Source organism: Hyla sarda, chromosome 2 (assembly GCF_029499605.1).
Source record: "Hyla sarda isolate aHylSar1 chromosome 2, aHylSar1.hap1, whole genome shotgun sequence".
NCBI classification, from domain to species: Eukaryota; Metazoa; Chordata; class Amphibia; order Anura; family Hylidae; genus Hyla; species Hyla sarda.
This window is the reverse complement of record NC_079190.1, coordinates 97,962,851-97,985,589: the sequence shown is the minus strand read 5'-3', so window position 1 is coordinate 97,985,589 and position 22,739 is coordinate 97,962,851. Positions and strand designations below refer to the sequence as shown.

General features: G+C 41.5%; 1 protein-coding gene across 7 annotated transcripts in view; it reads left to right on the top strand.

The window, feature by feature from the left end:
- The window catches only part of SLC11A2 (solute carrier family 11 member 2), a 122,238-nt gene that overhangs the window by 32,931 nt on the left and 66,568 nt on the right, over nt 1-22,739 (top strand). For 6 of the 7 annotated variants that reach the window (XM_056562633.1, XM_056562634.1, XM_056562631.1 and 3 more), the window contains one exon: nt 17,164-17,244. In XM_056562633.1, the coding sequence (XP_056418608.1) occupies nt 17,164-17,244 (81 nt within the window). Of the gene's footprint in view, nt 1-2,735; nt 2,797-17,163; nt 17,245-22,739 lie in introns of those variants that run through there. The other variant, XM_056562637.1, reaches the window with a different exon arrangement.

The following is a 22,739-nucleotide window of genomic DNA, read 5'->3' as shown; positions in this document are numbered from 1 at the left end:
TCTCTGTCGCATTGCAAGCTGGGAAAAATCTGAGACAACAGTCATTTTGTATGCTGGTAAAAATAAATATTGGGGTGAAAATCACAGAAGAATTGTGAGAAAACCGTCACACACAGGTACAGACACTATATCATGAACTACAATATCTTTACAGCCCCTGTAGTATAGTCAAAAAAAATATCCTGCAATACCCCTATAAGGAAATTTTAAGTTTTTTTTATAATGAGCTTTTAATTAATTTTTAATAAAGTGTGTGTGTGTTTCACTTTTTTTTTTTTTTTTTAAATGTTTTAGCTAGTACTACTACTCCAAGCATGGTTCCATGCTGGGAGTAGTAGTACCACCTAAAAATAAAGAAGAAAAAAAAGTGAAAAACACACACTAATTAAATATATAAGTATATACATTAAATATTACCATATTAAGAGGCGACTAGGGGTTAGCCCTTCAGGAGAGCCCATTAGCATGTGCATATGCTTGACAAAGGCTAACATATAGCCGAAACATTGCACTGCTGGTAACAAATAAAAGACATCCGCCTGCTTTACTTTGGAGTCTGCTGCTTCTGTGCTGTGACCAATTGGTGTGTGGAGATATATATATATATTTTTTAAGGCCTCTTTCACGTGGTGCAGTTATAATTCGTCTGGGATTTTTACCAGCATCTGCAACCAGGCCTTCTAACGGAGCTTCTATTTCACATATGAACATGGCCTTATCATGACACATATGGGAATAAGGGACTGATCTGTTAAATGGATCCAATGTTCTCTCATCCAGCCCTATCTGGATGAGATAGTACTGGGATGAAGCTAAAAAACACTGAATATAACAGAACCTACAGAAGTAAAAACTATTTTGCCATACATTTTTCTTATAGAATCCATTGGATCCATTTAACACAAAGGCCACCAGGGTCTCTTTTCTTATTCTTTTTTTTTTCTTCTTGAGACTGTGTCTGGTGGAAACGAGATGTGAGAGGTCCCTCACATGTCCAACAGTCGGGGTCTGAGGAGGCATGCTAGACGTTGTTTAAAGGTGCTTTCTCTATTAACAAAATTGTATTATTGGGGTAAAAATGAAAAAACAAAGTGATACTTGCCTACATCTGTTCTTCGTAGCTTCTGTTGTGGCTAATTCTGGTCCTACAACTAGTCTCCCCTCCCCGTTTCCAAAATGAGAGGTCAGAGTAGGATCCAGCCAATCTCTGGCCTCAGTGATGTCCTATCAGTTATTGGCTGAGCGGCAATTCCTACATCGATCTCCCCTTTCAGAAGCAGGGAGAAGAGACTTATCAGGGGAACGGAAGGAGCTGTGTGGGACCGAAGCAAGTAAGTATTGTATTTTTGTTGTTGTTTTTTTTTCCTTTTTGCTTAAAGTGTACCTGTTGTCAACAAAAATTTTATATAATGTAGATAACACAATTATATGTATATTTGTAATATACATTGGTTAAAAAATGTGTATATTTATGGGTGAAAAAGTGCTGTCCCTGCAGCTATTGCCTGTGAGGAGTCCAAATACAGGAAGTGAGGACAGGACTAGCAGGGCTCTGTGCAGGCTCCTGGCTTGTCAATTATCCTCATGTGTGAGCCCATAGCATGTCACAGAGCCTCACTGCACAGAGGCCCCGCCTGTCCTCGGTGCACAGAGGCCCAACTATACATATAATGGTATTATCTATGTTATATAAAAAGTTTTTGTGGACTTTAAGTAACATTAAACATAGTTTATACTGGAGTACCCCTTTAAAATGGTTGAAATGTGTGTAAAAACAAGCAGACCTGAATTGTGTTATAGAGTAATATTGTTGTATGTCTTCTGACCTGTATGTTGGTAAATGCAGTGAGATGATAATGTCGAGTGCTGCGTCCTTAGTAGTAAAAGGCACTAACCAGTGCAGTTTTCCTGACCGTTTTTGTAAAGTGTAAGGGTTAGTCCTGACAGCTTTCATGACCCAATAGTGTGACTTATCCACTGGTACTTTTTATCTGCAGTTTCGGTAAAGTCTCCTTGATGTGTTTTCAGCAGTTTGTTTAAATAGATAATGGGCACAACCAGATCAGAAAGCAGAAGATCATACAGCTGTACTAATAAGGATAGAAATATATATATATATATATATATATATATATATATATATATATATATGTATAGTGGAATGCTGCTATGGGATCGTTGTTCTTCTTTGTCGTCAATGAAAGATGTAAAAGATGCCACCAAGACAGGCTTTATATATGTGTATCATTTGTACGAGATGTCTTGTGTGTATTTGTATTACAAGGCAGGTCTGTCTGTAAGTATTGGCTTTTATCTGATTACTTTATTGTTACCAAATTTGCTTTAGGCTTTTTTTTTTTTTTTTTAGATTACAATACAGTTATTTAGAAAGTAAGCCTTTAAAGGAACAAAGCATGCTTTCTGATCCCTTTAATCACAATCCAGTGATCTGAAGACTGTTGACCGTGTATAGATGATGTCCCAACCCTAAATAATAAGGGGCCACATACAGCTGGGTTCTCTATACATACTCGTGCCTTGTATGTATTTTAAAAATAGGAATACCCATCTGATGACCATTGGCTTAGCCTGCTGGGATCAGTAAGACTGGACGGCCATCTAATATATGTGTGTTCTCACTCTCCCCTGACAGCAGGTTGGAAGACAGGAGGATTGTACATGTTTGATTTTGACTTGCAAATTCATTATTCTCAGACTTGTCTGCCAGCAGCTTATGAAGAGAAGACATACTTACTGGGCCTAGTTGGGAAGAATATCTTAATCGAGGTACCTTAGGTGCGTGGCCACGTCTTTGCAGTATAAGTAATAGTTTTCCCTACAACACTAATGCTGACTTCCCTCTAAGGCTGGTCAGTGTCACATTTATCTGGCGCCTTAATTTGGACATCAGATCACTGGACATGCCCTTGGACTTGCAGAAATAAATGTTGCCAGATCATAGACAAATGATGTTAACAGATTACTTAGAATTCAGTTGTGCCCAGTTTTAGACTGGGTTCATGGAGCCAGATATTTGTGAACCTAGCCTTAAAGGGGTACTTTGGCGCTAATACATCTTATCCCCTATCCAAAGGATAGGGGATAAGATGCCTGATCACGGGGGTCCCACCGCTGGGGACCCCAGTGATCTTCCACGCAGCACCCCATTATAATAAGTCCCCGGAGCGTGTACGCTTCGGGTCTGATTACTGGCAATCATGGGGACGGAGCATAGTGACGTCATGGCTCCACCCCCTCAATGCAAGCCTATGCATGACAGCTGTCGTGACGTCACACGGGGTCACGTAGGCTTGCATTGAGGGGCGAAGCATGACGTCACACGGGGGCGCAAAGGCCTGACGTCACACGCAGTCATCCCTGTGGTCGCCGGTAATCAGACCCGGAGCGAACACGCTCCGGGGACTGATTACAAACTGGGTGCCGCGTGCAAGATCACGGGGGTCCCCATCGGCGGGACCCCTGCCATCAGGCATCTTATCCCCTATCCTTTGGATAGGGGATAAGATGTCTAAGCACCAGAGTACCCCTTTAAGTAGTATAGATTTTACCTCTGTTTGCTTGGTGTATTTTATTTATTTTATTTTTTTACTCAGTTTTTCAAAATTTAACAAAACGGTGCACAGATTTGATAAATTCTGCACAATTATAGAGACCAGTGAACTGCAGAGCGTAGTTTTAACCGGTTGCCTTCTAAGGACGAGCCGGGTAGCTGTGTATGGCACCGCGTGCTCCCGACTCGAGCCTGCGCAATACCGGCCGGCCCCCTGGTGATTCTTGTGGCTGAAGGCCGGCATTAATACCCGACATGCGGCGATCGCTGCGGGCGGCTATTAACCCTTTAGATCGCTGCTGTCTAAAGGAACATTTAAACCATCCCTGGTGGTCCAGTGGGGTGGATCGCGCCAGGCTGAACCAGGCTTTATCAATCAAGCACAGAGCACACAGATCAATGTAGTTCCACATTGATCTGTATGGGGAACCACATTGATCTGTATGAGGAATCTACTGATTCCTCCTAAAAGTCCGCTAAGGGGACTAAAAGTGTAAAATAAAAAAAATAAATGTTTTTATAAAAAAACGTAATAAAAAGTTATAAAAAAACACCCATTAACCCCTTCCATATTAAAAGTTTGAATCACCCCCCCTTTTCCCAAACTCCATATAAAAAAAATGTAAACATAATAACAATTAACATATGTGGTATAGCCGCCTCCGTAAATGTCTGAATTATAAAAATATGCTAGTTAAACCACACGGCCAATGGTGTACACATAAAAAAATAATAATTTGAAAGTCCAAAATTGCGATCAAAAAGTCCCATCAAAACAAAAATGGTACCAATAAAAACTTCAGATCACGGCGCAGAAAATGAGCCCTCATACATCTCAATAAAAAAGTTATTGGGGTCAGAATAGGACAATTTTACAAATACTAATTTCAGTGCATGTATTTTTTTTTTTTTAAGTAGTAAAATAAAATGAAACCTATATAAATTTAGGTATCTTTGTAACCGTATGGACCTACAAAATAAAGATATGGTGTAATGTTTACAGAAAAGTGCACTGCATAGAATCACATCCCCCCCCCCCCCAAAAGTTACAAAATTGCTTTTTTTCCCAATTTTGCCCCACAAATATATATTTTTTTCTGGTTTTGCTGTAAATTTTAGGGTGAAATGATTGATGTCATTATAAAGTACAATCGGTGGTGCAAAAAAAGCCCTCATGGGTCTGTATGTGCAAAATTTAAAGCGTTATGATTTTTAGAAGGTGATTAGGGAAAAAACAAAAGTGCAAAAACGGAAAAACCCTGCGTCCTTAAGGAGTTAAAGGGGTACTCCAGTGGAAATTATTTTTTAAATCAACTGGTGCCAGAAAGTTAAACAGATTTGTAAATTTGGAAAAAAGGCAGGAGCCAGCGCTATGAGTCTTCAGGTTTATTTGAGGTAAAAACAAGGAGCAGCATAGTTACACATACTGTCACACCGGGAAGAAAGTGACGCGTTTCAGGTAACGTGACCCTTCATCAGACTAGTGCAAGGTGAGGAAAAACACACCTATTTGTATGGTGATTCACAGGTGCGGCTTAAGTGGTCAGCGGAGAAAACTCCCATTAAACCTCAATAAACCGAACATTGTGAATTACACCTAACAATACATATAAAGGTATAGAAACAACATAACATGATGCATAGAATGAAAAAAAGTTTCATGAATGTTTAGTTACTAGAGATGAGAGAAAACAAACTCCAATTCCAGCAAAAAACAATAGAAAGTATATAGAAGCAAAAGTGTGGGACAACCCTTAATCGTAATATAAAATAATGTCTGATCTTAAGTTCAGACCATGTGGCTGATAACTCATATCCAGAAAATGTCTCGATTACGAAGGGTTTTAACCCAGTCTCCACCTCGCCTCTGCTTGTGTACCAATTCTATGCCATGAAAAGTAAAGTGGGACACATCACCATTGTGTTGATCTCGAAAGTGTTTTCATGCCCTGGAAATGTTCACCTGGTGGGGATTTAAAATGCTTCTAACATGTTCTTGGATCCTAAGTTTAAGTGGATGTTTAGTGCTCCCTATATAGGAAAGCTGGAATGTTTTGCAAGTAGTTCTGTATACCACGAATGATGTCTGGCAATTAATAAAGGACTTTATTGGCAATGTGTGTTGGTCAAAAAGCCCTGGTGTGAATGTACACTTATGGGCAAATCTGCAAACCACACATCTCGAATTGCCACAGGGGTAAAACCCCTTGACCTTAAGCCAGGTATCAGAATGTGGGCACAGATTAGGTAGCATGCTAGGGGATAACAAATTGCCTGATGTGGGGGCCCTCCGAGAATAAAAATTGCATCCATGTTTCAAAATATTAGCTAAAGCTGGGTCCTGATGTAAAATAGGAAGATAGTTTTTAATAATTTGGGTGACTTGGTGGTATTCATTGCTGAAGGTGGTAACAAAAGACACTATGGATGTTCTGTTTAGTGTATTCACACCTTGCGATTTAGACACCAACAATGAATCCCTGTCTTTGTTGCTGACTATAGATTGAGCCCAATCTATAGTCCACCAAGGATACCCTCTGTCTCTGTCTAGAACTATCCACTATAGATTCAGAACTGAATCAGGAACAGATTTTATAATGTGCTGAGGATGGCAGGATTCAGCTCTCAACAAGGTGTTACCAGCACTGTGTTTTCTAGAAGTACAGGTATGTATTTTGTTATCTGCAGAAAGAAAAATATCTAAAAATGGGACCAAGAAAAGGTGAAAAACAAATTGTGAAAGTTAACATAGTCAATAAAGCTGTATACACGGTCCTGTGTGGATGACCAGATGATAATGTCGTCCACAAAACGCCCGTACCAAACAATGTCTGAAAAAAGGGGTTCTCCTCACAAAAAAATATATTGAAGTTTCCACCAGAAAACATATAAGTTTGCTGCTGAGGGAGAGGACTTGAAGCTCCCATTTTTTGTATGAAAAATTTGTCTTCAAACATAACTTTTTTCTATGTGACAAGATGTAATGTAGTGCCTCCAATGTGAATGATTTGGAGTTCAGGACTATAGGTGGAAAATAAATCCATAATGTACAGATAATGCATGTGGCATGTGGTGTGTGTCCATTCGAGCGGGCTAACAATGGATAATAAATCTTGGGTGTCCTTAATGTAGCTCGCACAAATGTTCATTTAAAGAGCCGATGCCCGCCACGATGGCTCTCATAGGTGACAGGAATCGGCCCTTGTGAACCTTTGGGAGTGAGTAGAAAACCGGGGTGACGGGATTAGATACTAGAATGGAGTCATATTGTTTCTGAGAAATGGCCCCCATATGTAGTGCTGTATTCAGAAGTTCAGTGAGATCTTTGGTGAACATCACCGTAGGATCAGACTTCAGACAACTGTATGTACTGGTATCACCTAAAAGGGTCCTATTCAGCTGACAATAAAGTGACCTATTCATACATATCACTGCCACCCCCTCCCCCCACCTGCTGCCCAAATAACCAATTCATGGTTATTATGTAATTGGCGAATAGCCATTTTTTCTCCCCTGGACAGGTTATCAGGACTACGGTCACCAGAGTTGTGTTGTAAACACATAAGATCCTGTAGGACCAAGTCCTGAAAGCGGTCCATGAGGGAAGATCTGGATTGTAACGGATAACAACCAGGATTTCCAACAATAAAGCATGGAGACTCACAAATAGGTTGCAGTGCTGAAGATTCATTTACAAGCATTTATAAGTTACAAAGAGACATTTGTTCAGACAAGGTGACACAAGGAACAGTTACAGACATCCGTATAAGCATAACTTGACAATCGTCCGAGTCCTTAATGGTATCAAAATGTTTCTTAACAGTTAAAGTTGGTATAAACTTGTTCACATCATGGATGGTATCAAAGACATCAAAATGATGAGATGGAGGAAAACCCAGTCCTTTAGATAATAAAGAGATTTGAGTTTCATTTAGAATTAACTATGGGTTTATGACATCCTGAGATACAGTTACTTGTTTCTCACCTTGTTCTCCCATGTAGAGCATCTTGGGCCGGTGTTTTCTACCGCATTTTTTGATTTCCTCTTAGGTACACTGTCACGTGAACGAGATGTATTGGGAAAATCTGTGGCGGCATCCGACATCTCTGATGTATCTGAAAAAATCTGACGTGTGATTCTGGAGAGCTAAAACTTATAAATAAAAATAAACATATGTGGTATCGCCGTGTGCATAAATGTCCGAACTATAAAAATATATTATTAATTAAAGGGTAGCTCCCACCATCCTATTTTTTTTTCTTCTGTTCCTGCCTATTGCACATCTATCCCTAACCCCTTCCCTGCTTTTAATTTTTTTTTTTAAACTATATTAAAATAACTTTTTGTCTGCCTGGTAGTGTGCGACGACATGTGTGGGAGGAGTGGGCCCCCAGCCATTGGCTGGGGAGCCAATGCGCTCGCTCCCGCCTGTCTGATTGACAGGCAGGGAGTGAGCGCAGTGTAAATGAATTGGGACCAATTGCCCGGCCGCAATCGGTCCGAATTCAGGTGTGACGTCACGATGTGCTGCAGCCGGCCACTAGGAGGGAGACCCCTAGTGGCCGGTTTTCAAACGTAAAATTCACCCTGAAAATGGAAAAAAAAATGAAAATATTTTACAGATATGTTGTAGTACATAAGTACTACAACATATCAAAAAAGAAAGTTGGTGACAGTGCCCATTTAAACTGCATGGTCAATGGAGTACACGTAAAAAATGTCCAAAGTCCAAAATAGTGTATTTATGGTCACTAGCGACGGGTTTCCCCCTGTGAGTAATGCTACCATTCATTTGAATGGGTCCACAGACAGTCCGCAAATCTGACACTATAGCAGACTGTCTGTGGACCCATTTAAATCAATGGTAGCAACCCGCTGCTAGTAATAGCACCCTGACAAAGTAAAATTGTTGGCGCAAAGAACAAGCCCTCCATATGGATTTTTAGGTGGAAAATTGAAAGTGTTATGATTTTTAGAAGGTGAGGAGGAAAATGCAAAAATTAAAAATCGCCAAAGAGGGAAGGGGTTAAGTGGAGGCTCACTGAGCAGGCCACATGTGCTGTCAATCTACATTAAAGTAAAGGAAGTTACAGAAAATGCAGAATAAGATGACACGATGCCGTTCATATGACATGTCCTCAAAATTTAAATTCTAATTCTTCTGCACATCTTTCTATTTATTATTTGTGCCACATCTGTACGTCAGATCATTTTCATTGGATGGTGAAGCAGTGTAAACATGTTTTTATTAATAAGCGGATTATATTACTGCCCTGAATGTGAATAAGATTAATTTTTTTCCTCCTTCACATATTTCACATCTTGGCAGCCTCCCGTGACAACAGACGCCTCTTTGTTTTAGCCTCCTAGGGTTTTTCTTTCCTATTCACATGATTCCTTCTGCGTCATACTTTGATTCTGTAAGAAGTCGGGTGTGTAGGCATGGGATGGCTGCAGTAGGTACACGCTCCAGTGTCTTTACCTTTAAAGGGGTACTCCGCCCCTAGACATCTTATCCCCTATCCAAAGGAAAGGGGATAGGATGTCAGATCGCAGGGGTCCCTCCACCACTCAGGTGCTGCACCCAACGCGGCAGGACCCCCGTGATCAGACATCTCATCTCCTATCCAAAGGATAAGATGTCTAGGAGCGGAGTACCCCTTTAACAATCATGTTTCCTCAGCCTTACAGTGTGTGATGTGCAGATATGCCCTACAATATATTCTAGGAGTCCCTGGACCAAGGTCTTGGATATTATTCATGTGTATATTTTGCTGTGGATTTTCTTTTGGTAAGTCAATGAGAGAATATGCTGGAAAAAATCCATAGCAAAATATGCATGCGTGAGGGAGGGTGTATTCACACCCCGGATACTTTAACGACATGACTTGTAAAATCCGTCGTTGAGAATCGCAACTGCAAATTTTACCATTTCATATCTGCAGCTAATGTGAATGCACCCTAATATAATATTACCTAACTGTTCTGTATTGTGCAGGTCCATAGATACTGCTGTGGGGTTTTGCTTCTGTGAGTAAACATGGGTGACACCAGGGCTGCCTTGTCTGTATTGAGTTTTCATACCCTCTACAATTGCTTAAAGGGCTACTCTGGAAAGAGAGAACATTTTTTCAAATGAACTGGTGCCAGAAAGATATACATATTTGTAAATTACTTCTATTTAATCTTGATCCTTCCAATACTTTAGGTGCACTACTGTGGTAGATGTAGACAGTGACATATGGCTAACCTTCAACACTGATGATGATGTAAAATTGAGACATTGGCCAGTATATCCTTATATGAAGGACATACCTGAGCCTGCACCGCAATGGGTGTGGTGTGCTGGCTCAGGTATTTCCTTTATATAAGGATATACTGGCTAATGTCTCAATTTTAACATCAGTGTTGAGGGATAGCCAATGTCATTGTATACATCTACCACAGTAGTGCACCTAAATTCCTGTATTATTCTAAGTGTTACACATCCGCACCATTTATCTGGTGTAGGCGTCCCCCATTGTATGCATTTTATGCTGGGGATCGCCCTTAGCAATGGATGACAAGCGCAGGATCTGCTCCCCCAGTATAAATGCACAACCGCATTTGGGGTTGAGCACCTCCTGCCTGCCAGTTGAGACACTTCTTTGTTGTTGTTGTTTAAATCCTTCCAGTACTTATCAGCTGCTGTATGCTTAGAGGAAGATATGTAGTTCTTTCCAGTCTGACTACAGTGCTCTCTGCTGACACCTCTGTCTGTGTCAGGAACTGTCCAGAGCAGAATCAAATTCCCATAGCTAACCTCTCTGGACTGTTCCTGACTCTTACAGAGGTGTCAGCAGGAGAGCACTGTGGTCAGACAGAAAAGAACTAAACTTTTTCTGAAGCCGCTAAGTACTAGAAGGCTTAAAGCGTTACGGTTATTAAAAAATTACTTTTGCCGTTTTGATCAGACTTAGTCTCACACCTGAGACCCTCTGAGATCATGAGTTGTTAGCTAGGGAAGTGGACGGCATTGTGCTCTGCTCCCTGGCCAGCTGAGAGATCCGTCCATATCGGCATAAACCTCTATACAGAGAAATGTGTGGATCTCTCGGCCGGCCGGGGAGTGGAGTGCAGTGCTTCTCCCTGGGCACTGCGGGGGAGATTTATCAATGTTGTCTGTGAGCAGCATTTTTTATTTTTTTGGCGTTATTTTTGACTGCCTGGTGCCTTATTGATCAAAACGGCACGCAGACTTGATAAATATTGCGTCTGTCTTTTTTTTCATTACCTTTAGAAACGCACTGGAAGCCGCCAAAAGCAGTTTGTCTTATGAAACAGTATACTCAGCTAGGTGAGAGTTATTAAGCCAATTTTGACCTAAGGATAAATGGTGGTGTAGCACAAGCCAAAAATCATACTGCTAATTTTCTTTTTTAACAAGACACCACAATATAAAGTAACCAAACACAGCAATTTTTCATTGTCAAAGGGTTAAATAATTTAACCACGCTGTGCTATTTACATAACATAAAAAGGGAAATGGAAACTTGGAATGACTGATAAAAAAAAAAAAGGGTTTGTATTTTTAAATGAAAAATTATACATAATTTTAACAGCTGCGGGCAGGTGGAGATATTAAAGAAAACTGTTCAATAGCAAAAAGGCAGAATTGTACATTAGAAAGAAATGATATTTGGTACATTAAAGGGGTATTCCAGGATTTTTATTTTTATTTGACTATGCTACAGGGGCTGTAAAGTTAGTGTAGTTCATAATATAGTGTCTGTACCTGTGTGTGACAGTTTTCTCACAATTCTTCTGTGATTTTCACTCCAATATTTATTTTTACCAGCATACAAAATGACTGCTGTCTCAGATTTTTCCCAGGTTGCAATGCGGCCGAGACCTGACCTCACTAGTCAGATGATGACAGGGAGCCTGTCTGCTTCAATGGGTGGAGGGATCGCTTGGTGGGAGAGAGATCAATCTACAACTAATGCAACAGCTGTAGGCACCCTGATTGAAAATCACAGGTCTTTTGAATGGATGTAGCTCATTTATGTTTCAATGGGTGGGGTGGCTGATGTGTGGGAGGGAGGAAAATGGAATTATAGGATTTGTAGTTTAAGTCAAACAGGAAATACCAGTTCACAAAAAGCTAGCCACAGTGTTATAGTAATCTCACAACATAGCCATTCAGCCACAAGACAAGCGCAGATCCTTAATAAGCATGTCCATTACTGCCTGCCAGGTATGTACTAAAATCTCCTTATGGTGAACCCCTTTAAATTGGTTAAATCATTTAAACATGGATACACTCCATCTGTTTAAAAGTGTGGGAGAAATAAATAATGGTCGGGTTTAAATATGGACATTTATCCTTGAAGTATATTTTGAAAGAAAAAATTTACATTTAAAACATGTACATCATCTTAATCTTTGCTAATTAAAAAGATGTAAATAAAAGGAAGAAAGAAAAATGAGCAAACAAAATTACTATATTTGAAAGAGGATATAACCAAACATGACACAGTGTTAGAACACATAACCTTTTGTAATTAGAGCAGTGTAACAATGAACTAAACTTTACAAGGGTTCTGACGACGTTTTAGAGAGGCTGCCTCCACCCTGGTCTATATTTGTGAATTTTTTTTAATGATATGCACCAATTGATGCGCTTAATATAGTAAATATTTTCCACTGTCTACGGTAAGTCAAAACGGAGTCAATTATGTTAAAATGGCATAGAAGCAAAAGGCTCAAAGAAATTGCGCAAATACCAAAAAGTGCGCAACAATGCGTCTTTTTACAGCAAAAAAAATTACGGGAACAGCTTGATAACTCTCCCCTTTTACACTGAGCAATAATTTTCATCCATATTCGCCCCATGTAATAAGCAATTTATTTCTTTAGCTTTGTTACTGCTGTTACTGTCATATCTTGCTGTCATTCTGTTTTTAGGAAGTACTTTCCACACTGAAACGCTAGATTGGTAAACTAAAATATATTGACACATTTTGTAATTTCATGAACCGGAAAGTGCAGACCAAAGAGGATTATTGAGTTTTCACCTCCCTATAGAATGTTAATCGCTGAGCTGGATTATAATATATTCCATTCTTTACTAACACATGGGTCTCTATGGAGCGTGTTCATGATGACAATCCGCATACGTGATCAGTGCTCTGTTATCTGCAGTTATAAGTAGGGCTGGGCGGTATGACCAAATCTGTGTATCACGGTATTTTTGTAACTTTCGGCGGTTCCATGTAACGGTATTTCCTCCCCCCCCCAAATTAATTATCAGCCCAGCGCTGCGCTATTCTGCCCCCCCCCATCAAAAATTATCTGCCCAGCGCTGCCCCCATGGGGGTAAATACTCACGTCACCCACTGCCCTCCTCGTGCTGTTTGTTGCCGGCGCAGACACAAGGTAAACAAAATACAGTAAACTCACGCATGTGCCGACGTCGGCCTTACGCTAGGGACGGGAACGTCGGACAGCCGTCAGCCTATCACCGGCCTCAGCGATGTTCCGCCTCGGCCGCTGATAGGCTGAGCCCACTGTCATGTAAGAAGCTCTGGGCAGCTTCTTACATGACAGTGGGCTCAGCCTATCAGAGGCCGAGGCGGAACATCGCTGCGGCCGGTGATAGGCTGACTGCTGTCCGACCTTCCATTCACTAGGAAGCAGATGAGGCCGGTACCGGACCAACGGGAGGTGAGTTAAAGTATAATTTTTTTTTATTTTTTATTTTTTTTTGCAGCCAGGGCATAGGGATACCACACAGTATAGAGCAGTGGTCTTCAACCTGCCGACCTCCAGATGTTGCAAAACTACAACTCCCAGTATGCGCTGTCCGGGCATGCTGAGAGTTGTAGTTTTGCAACATCTGTAGGTCGGCAGGTTGAAGACCACTGGTATAGAGTGTCAGCGCCGGCGGCCGCAACGAACATGTGGACGAGGAGGGCAGAGCATGCGGGTGACCTATCAGTATTTACCCCGATGGGTACAGGGCTGGGCTGATAATTAATTGGGGGGCAGAACAACGCTCGCGGGTGACTTGTGATTAGTTCCCCGATGTGGGGACAGCTCAGCACTGGACTGATTCATTCATTCATTCATTCCAGAGGGCGAGGGGCCCAACCGGTATTGTGGTATGGGTTAAAATTCATATCGCGCAGCACAAAAATGTCGGTATTCGGTATGAACCGGTATACCGCCCAGCCCTAGTTATAAGCACTTCATCCAGCATCAGATAGATGCAGGATCAGCTTATTTCCCATCTCAGACATTGATGACATATCTACATTACCCCCATTCCTCCTGGTAGGATAGCTACATGGAGACTAAATGGAGAGGTGACTGGGCACGTCCATGTGCCACAGTCTATCTACTGCTGTGGAATAAGGGCTTCAGAGGTAGAGCTAGCATCTATCAGACGAAGAGAGAAAATTATAGAAGAATATAGAATTCAAACCAGTGCCTCAAAAGGTATAGAAGTTGTGTGAATATAGGGTGAAGAAATAGTATGTAGAATGGGTAGTACAATATGAACAGAATAAATGCATAAAAATATTTTAATATCAAATAATGTATATACAATATGTAATAGGAGTACTGTCGCTGAGCCCTTGCAGTAGACTCAATAAAACATCAATAGCACAAATTAAAATAAATTAAAATAAAATATATAAAATATTACACCTCAATATTGTTTCCCCAATGGTAATATCAGAATAAAGTATCCATATGTTGTTATAATAAAGTGTTCATATGCTGTAAACCACTTTCAATAGCGTTAGATGGCCCAATAAGAATAGTCACATGAATAGCACTGTGGTGCACAGCACCGCTCACCCGGTCCAGGGAAATGTATACATTGTAGAGCTCAGACCTCAGTGCACGGCTCTAGCCTCCCGGCCGGCCTGCTGGTGCAATGCAGATTGTCAGCAAGACAAGATGATATGCGCCCATAGCGCAGTGGCGCGTGAACGGTTTTAGAGGGGAGTTGAAAGTGAGAGATGATCCCTGGTAAGTCACACGCCGGCAGCGCAGCTGTCAGACTTCAGATGTAGCCGCACCAGCGGTGAAGAATCCCTGCAGCGAGGGCTGATTATCTCGTATCGTATAAAACAAATGTGTGGATGCCCAAAATGCGGTCCAATGGATTGAGTGGTGGACGTGGTTCAGCAGAAAATGGATCGTGGTAGCTTCCTCGTGGTAGGCTTTGTATAAGGGTAGAGGACAGTTCACATGGAGGATGTGGGTAGGGGTCTGGTGGATGAAAGGGCTAGACACAGTGCACCGAGCTCTGAGCTTCGCACCGTATACATTTCCCTGGACCGGGTGAGCGGTGCTGTGCACCTCAGTGCTATTCATGTGACTATTATTCTTATTGACTGTGTTATTTGGCCATCTAACACTATTGAAAGTGGTTTACAGCATATGAACACTTTATTATAACGACTTATGGATACTTTATTCTTATATTACCATTGGGGAAACAATATTGAGGTGGTAATAGTTTAGTTTATTTTAATTTAATTTGTGCTATTGATGATTTTTTTTTTGTCTGCCGCAAGGGCCCTGCGACAGTACTACTATTACATATTGTGTGTGTGTGTATATATGTATTTATATTTTATTCATATTGAGCTACTCATTCTACATACTATTTCTTCACCCTATATTCACAAATCTTTTTGAGACACTGGTTTGAATGATCTATTTTTATATAATTATATCTCTTAGTATATTGTTGACCTATTGGGGGTGTATGTAACACCAGCTACCTTGGGTATATTTTTCACTACAGTGAGCTACACCGTTTCTTTTGTTTCCATCTATCAGACTCTTATGGTGTATCTTAATGTACTGAATATACGGTACTATGTGTAGGAAAACAATGATGTGGTTGCAAGCTAAGTGTGATCACTTAGGTTCATTTTTAGACTGTCTTAGAGATGAGCGAATTTACAGTAAATTCAATTAGTCACGAACTTCTCGGCTCGGCAGTTGATGGCTTATCCTGCATAAATGAGTTCAGCTTTCAGGTGTTCCCATGGGCTGGAAAAGGTGGATACAGTCCTAGGAGACTCTTTCCTAGGAATGTATCCACCTTTTCCAGCCCACCGGAGCACCGGAAAGCTGAACTAATTTATGCAGGATAATCCATCAACTACCGAGCCGAGAAGTTCGTGACGAATCGAATTTACTGTAAATTCGCTCATCTCTAGACTGTCTAGTCTATGTTTTCAACACCTGTTTTTGGGCTCAGACTGCTCCAAAATTCTGGCACAATTTTGGTTCAAGGTGTCCTGTCTTAAGCCATGCCTCCTTATACTGAAGCCACACCCACTTGATGGAAATGTTTAGAAAAGTCTCTAAAACACATAATGTGGTGAGCAGTATGTGCACAAACTTTGCCAGAATTCTGATGTAATTTCAGTTAATCTGCCCTACTGTATTTTGTCCAGTCCTATCATCCTAGTAAGTGTTTCCCTTAATTTAAGTCGGAGTATCAGCTGCCGTAGACGCAGATGGTTGCTCAATCCTGCTGCCAGAAGCTAATATTTACCGACAGCTGAAACCTACTAATCCCTACTACATTTCCTTGTGCTCTATTACTCAACTTTGTGTATTTGCTCTTGTGACTTTTCCAGGAAGTTAATTTTTTTATTTTTTTTATTTATTTATTTATTTACTTTTTTGGCATATTGTCCTGTACAAGAAGATATTTGGTAATCCTGCTTGAGGTTAATATTTGCTAGGCACTAATCCTCCAAAAACATTACGGAGTGTGCTTAGCGTGACAGTAGAATCTTTTCATGTAATGGCCTTAATAACATGAATGATCACAGGAGTTGCCTGGGAAGGAGTATGATTTCTACTTTTTCCAAAACCAGCGCCATTTTGCATAGGCTGTGCATGACAGTGCAGATTGGTCCCATTCATGTAAATCTACAATCAGAAAATAAAAAAGTTTATGCACTTTTTGGTAATAATAAATAACTGTTGGCCTTTCTGTTCTCTAATCTAACAGTTAGGTCGGGTTAACACTGGAATCTGTGGACAAAATTAATGTCTGGTGTCCCACAAGCGGTGCTAGGACTGCATTGCCATACCATAGATCCTAGCAGGAAATTCTGGAGGTTCCACAGTGTGAACGTAGCCTTAGACAGTGGAAACTTAGACTACACAGTTATCCAACAGCCTGAGCTGCTTGGATAATTCTGGTGCATTTTAGACTTTTTTAGTCTCAGTTTAGACCAACAGTTTTTTGGTGTATTTTACTCCAAAATGTTACTCAACAAGTTTGGCGCAGGGAGTCATGCGCAAGCCATGCCTTCTTTAAGCTAGTCTTTACACATTTGCAATGTGAGACCCAAAAGTGTATTGAACTTATGTAAGCTTTTTTTTATTTTTATTTTTTTTTGTGCAAATTACCCCACAATTCTGATGCATTTGCAATTTTAAACCTGCCCCAGTATTCGCTTTGGCGTGCATGGTTCACATTTTTTTGTTAAACTCTTGTATGGGTTATAGTTTGTGTCCTTTATGTAATATTTGTTAGACTAACACATTGCTGTTTTTCTATTTTTAGTTAATGTGGCCTCTTCAAAAGACAGCGAGTCTTCTGTAAAAACTGTCACCATGTCTGACCAGAACTACAGACATTTAGATGGTAAGTTTTCCTAGTTAGTTTCTAACTACTTCAACTGGGCCCTTACACAAATAAGAGTCTACTATGGCAGTGGTTCCCAACCTTTTTCGCGACTGTACCCCCAAAGGGTGAAAGTACGTCCGCGGGTACCCCTCGTGTGGAACATACACGCGAGGGGTACCTGCGGGCAAAATAAGTCATAAAATTACTTATTTTCATAATGGTGTGTGCTTACTATACTAATGTGATACCAAATCCCCTTGTGCCATTTTTTCCCCCTTTCTCTGATCCCCTTTTGCCATATCGTATAATAATAATGGCACAAGGGGATTAAGATGGAGGGGGGAATAATGGCACATGGGCATTAAAATGGAGGGGGGAATAATGGCAAAAGGGGATCAGAGGGAGGGGAACAATGGCACAAGTGGATTAAGATGGAGGGGTATAATCATCATGATGCTTTATGCCATTATTCCCCCCTCCCTCTGATCCCCTTTTGCCATTTTTCCCCCCTCCATCTTAATCCCCTTGTGCCATTATTATCAGATAATGGCAAAATGGGATCAGAGGGAGGAATAATGGCACAAGGGTATTAAGATGGAGGGGGAGGGGTAATTGCAAAAGGGATCAGAGGGAGGGGGTGGGGAATAATGCCACAGGGTTATTAAGATGAGGGGGGGTGATGATAATCATTACATAAAATACATACAATAACATCCCTCCCTCCCATACACTTAGTTTTACCTTTTTTTTTTTTTACATTACCTGGCCTATTCAACGTGTCCTGTTCCCTGAGTCCAGTTCGGCAGGCCGCACTAGTGGGCGATGTCCTCCTGCGCTGTGCGGCACCTCCAGGGGACGTCACACTTCTTCCTGGCAACCACGCAGCTCTTGTAAATTAGCCACGGCTGGAGCTGCAGTGCTTTACAGGGAGCTGCCGCGGCCATTCCCCGCTCTGCGCTGACAAATACTGGCCAATGCATGGCCGGTATTTATCACCACATCGGCTTACCACCGGTTGAGAATCCCTGTACTATGGTCGCATCAAAGCTTAAAGGAGTATTCCAGCGCAAAATAACTTCTCCCCTATCCGAAGGATAGGGGATAAGTTCTAGATCACGGGGGGTCTATATCATAGGGGATAAGTTATATTGCAATACAGATGAGCACTGTCAGATACAAAAAAAATACCGTATTTTTCGCCGTATAAGACGCACTTTTTATTCCCCAAAACTGGGGGGAAAAAGTCGGAGCGTCTTATATGGCGAATACACCCCTTTCGCGGCGGTCCCTGCGGCCACCAACGGCCGGGACCCGCGGCTAATACAGGACATCACCGATCGCGGTGATGCCCTGTATTAACCCTTCAGACGCGGCTATCAAAGCTGACCGCCGCGTCTGAAGGGAAAGTGACACTAACCCGGCTGTTCAGTCGGGCTGTTCGGGACCGCCGCGATTTCACCGCGGCGGTCCCGAACAGCCCGACTGAATAGCCGGGTTAGTGCTTACAGGACACCGGGAGGGACCTTACCTGCCTTCTCGGTGTCTTCTCCGTTCAGGGATCCCCTGTATGGCCGGTGCTCTCCTTCCTCGTCATCACGTCGTCGCGTACGTGCGTCGGCGTGCGTAACGACGTGATGACGGCGATGGAGAGCGAGGATACCCGGCCGGCAGCAGAGACGTTCCGGAGAGATGGGGACACGGCGACAGCGATGGAGCGACATCCAGGGCAGCGGTGACGGGTCCGGAGCGGCGGGGACACGTGAGTATTACCTCCTATGCAGTGGTCTTCAATCTGCGGACCTCCAGATGTTGCAAAACTACAACTCCCAGCATGCCCGGACAGCCAACGGCTGTCCGGGCATGCTGGGAGTTGTAGTTTTGCAACATCTGGAGGTCCGCAGGTTGAAGACCACTATTGGGTTCAAAATCTTTATTTTTTTAGATTTTGCCCCTAAAAATTGGGTGCGTCTTATACGCCGGTGCGTCCTATAGGACGAAAAATACGATATATGTTGTGCATCTTGGCAAAACATTAACTTTTCTAATGTACTTCATAAGAAAATTGTATTTTGTTTTTATAGAAATCATGGCTTTGTCAAAGCTGATGCACAGGCATGGACAAGTGTGGGTGGGCTAGCACTCCTCTGTACTATCTCCTGTCTGATAGTACACCTCTTTGCTCTCTCCTTTCTGATAGGACTCCTCTGTGCTCTCTCCTGTTTGATAGCACTCCTCTGTGCTCTCTCCTGTCTATCAGACAGGAGAGAGCAGAGGAATGCTAGCCCACACTCGCTCACTGGACTTTGTCCATGTCTGTGCTTCAGCTTGGATAAAGCCATGATTTCTATGAAAATGAAATAAAATTTTCCTATGAAGTATGTTAGAAAAGGTAACACTACCTGGATATGTTCCCTGTAAACTCTACTGTCTGATATGCCTGTCTTATGTGGCCCCTGTTGTTTTATCTGGCTGCTTTGTTTTTCCATCCTTACCTCCCCTTACCTACATTTCCCAGCAATCATTGCAGCTCTTCTCTGCCAGCCAGCTCAGTCTCTGAGAGCAGCCCACACCCTTCTGCTCTGAGCAGCAAAGAGAGGTTTAGTGTCTGATGGGCTAAGGCTGCAAACACCTCTCAGCACTAAAGAGAGCATGACTCATCAGTGCAGAGCAGAAACCACATCTTCTGTGTCTCTCAGGAGGGTAGGGGCTGGAGAAGGATTTAAACAGAGTCGGAGTGGATGGCTGGATGATGTCATTCCATCACTTCATGCATCTGGGCCTAAGTTTTTAACTTTTTTTTATAAAGAACATTTGGCACTTTTTTCCATTTTTTGATCTATGTTATAAAATAATCCTGAAATCTTGACATTTTCAGTCTGACCACTAGGTCTGTTTAGAAACTACCTGTTCTGTACAGGTTACTTTGTTCACTTATCACAGACAAGATTGCCGTGAAAGGTGACACCAGTATATAGATAAAACACAATTTTCAATAGCTGAATCTGAGGTCAGCCTCCCTCTCCCTGAGGAATGACCTCTGGACATAATCTATATACATTTATATATAACTCAACATATGTATGTTTATTTGTATTTTCCAACATATCTTCCAAATGGCTGGAGATATTTCCAATAAAGAGTACCTGTCACCAAATAAACTGTTCTAAACTAACTCAGGCTATGTTCCCTAACTGCTCCTAACATCTCTCCAGCCCTCCCAAAAAATTCTGAGTTTTAAAAAGCTCTGTATCATACCTTTTTTTTTCTTGCTCACATAGTGCAATCTCCCAGCAGGAGAAAGTGGGTGTTTCCCAGCAGGCATGACCTCACTGAAGCCTGCTGGGGGACCACTTCCGCCCTCACATCGTTGCAGTGCTGTGATGAATAGAAGACTTCAAGCTCTGCAGCAGCTTTCAGTCTGTGCAGCTGTCAGTGAGGCTCTTTGTAGCTGTCAGTGAGGCTCTTTGCAGCTGCAGAGAAACACTTCCTTAGTGTGGTCTCCTGCCATTACAAGCAAAAGTCCAAAATCTGAGATTTTGACCAGACGGAATGTGTTCTGGTCAAGATGGGAGACCCCTGGTGGCAAGAAGTATACAGCAGAAAAACTAACAAACACTTAAGGAATCAAATATTAAAACCATGTTTAACCCCTTAAGGACTCAGCCCATTTGGGCCTTAACCTCTTAAGGACTGATCGCGGTGCCGCACGCTACTAAACCTTTGGGTTGATTGCCGCGTCTAAAGTGAAAGTAAACTACTCCTGGCAAGCTCAGTGGGCTGTTCAGGACCGCCGCGGCGAAATCATGACGTCCTGAACTGCTGGGGCACACAAGGAGGGCCCCTACCTTCCTCCTGTGTGTCCGATCACCGAATGACTGCTCCGTGCCTGAGATCCAGGCATGAGCAGAATCCTTGATCAATGTTATCCTATGGGATAACAATGATCAATATAAAAGATCATTGTGTGCAGTGTTATAGCCCCCTATTATTTGCAAAAAAATGGAAAAAAAAAGTTAATAAAGATCATTTAACCCCTTCCCTAATAAAAGTTTGAATCGCCCCCCTTTTCCCATTTAAAAAAAAAATTTGTAAATAAAAATAAACATGTGGTATCTCCATGTGCGGAAATGTATGAATTATAAAAATATATAGTTAATTAAACCGCATGGTCAATGGCGTACGCGGAAAATACTCCAAAATACAAAAAATGGTACCGCTAAAAACTTCAGATCACGGTGCAAAATGAGCCCTCATACTGCCCCGTACGCGGAAAAATGTAAAAGTTTATAGGGGGTCAGAAGATGACAATTTTGAACGTATTAATTTTCGTGCATGTAGTTATTTTTTCCAGAAGTACGACAAAATCAAACCTATATAAGTAGGGTATCATTTTAATCGTATGGACCAAAAAATTTACTGCATAGAAACGGAAGCTCCCAAAATTTACAAAATGGCGTTTTGCACAATGATTTTTTTTATTCCGTTTTGCCGTAGATCTTTGGGTAAAATGACTGATGTCATTACAAAGTAGAATTGGTAGCGCAAAAAATAAGCCATAATATGGATTTTTAGGTGCAAAATTGAAAGAATTATTTTTTAAAGGTATGGAGGAAAAAACGAAAGGGGTTAATGACAGTGCCAATTTTAAACTTGGTACACATCTTATATGCAAAAAAAAAATATATATATATATATATATTTTTTTTTTTTAAATAGAAAATGTGTACAGGTTAGGGATGCCCCAAAACAGACAGTCTCCTCAACCCAAGACTAAAACATTGCAGCACACGGGCAGGATATTTTAAAACTTTTGTCTAGGAAGACCGGGCAACGCCAGGTACATAGCTAGTGTACTGTGAGTGAAATTAAGAAAATTACAGTCAGAACATAGAAACAGATTAGAAAAAAACGAACATGTTTTAGTATCTGGGTAAAAAAAATGTAGATATATTCCCTTTAAATCCCTTAATCCTCAGAATTGTTATCCTATACCAATGGGACAAGTTCCTGTTGTGCATTATAGCTCTACGCTGGCAGATGTTGCTTTTAATGTAAAGCAGGTTGTGATGTGTATGGAATAAGCTGGTAAAACCTGCCTAGAAACCTGAAATGGCCATGCAAGCATAAGAGATGTCACCCGTTGGGGAGTGTTGTTATCAACAGACTGCAAAGCCTAGAAAGGCAATAAGAAGGGTGTATTCTGCATATCTGTTCTGGAACAAGTCAACCACCTCCTGGCAGGGTGTGCATGCTCTTGATAAAAGTTTTTTCTCTTTTTATAGTGGCTGAGCATTGTAACCTTATTGCATAGTACACTATCTCCATGTCATGGTATACAACCCCAGTACATTTGTCCAATACTGGCAGTTTTACCCTGTACATGCTGCAATCAATAGCAATTGCAACTTGCAAAGAGTAAACTGACAGGTGCCACACTTCATGGATCCAATTGACACCCCTGCTATAAGTGAAAAAATAAAATATATAAATGTAAAGCTCCCAATAATAAAAAT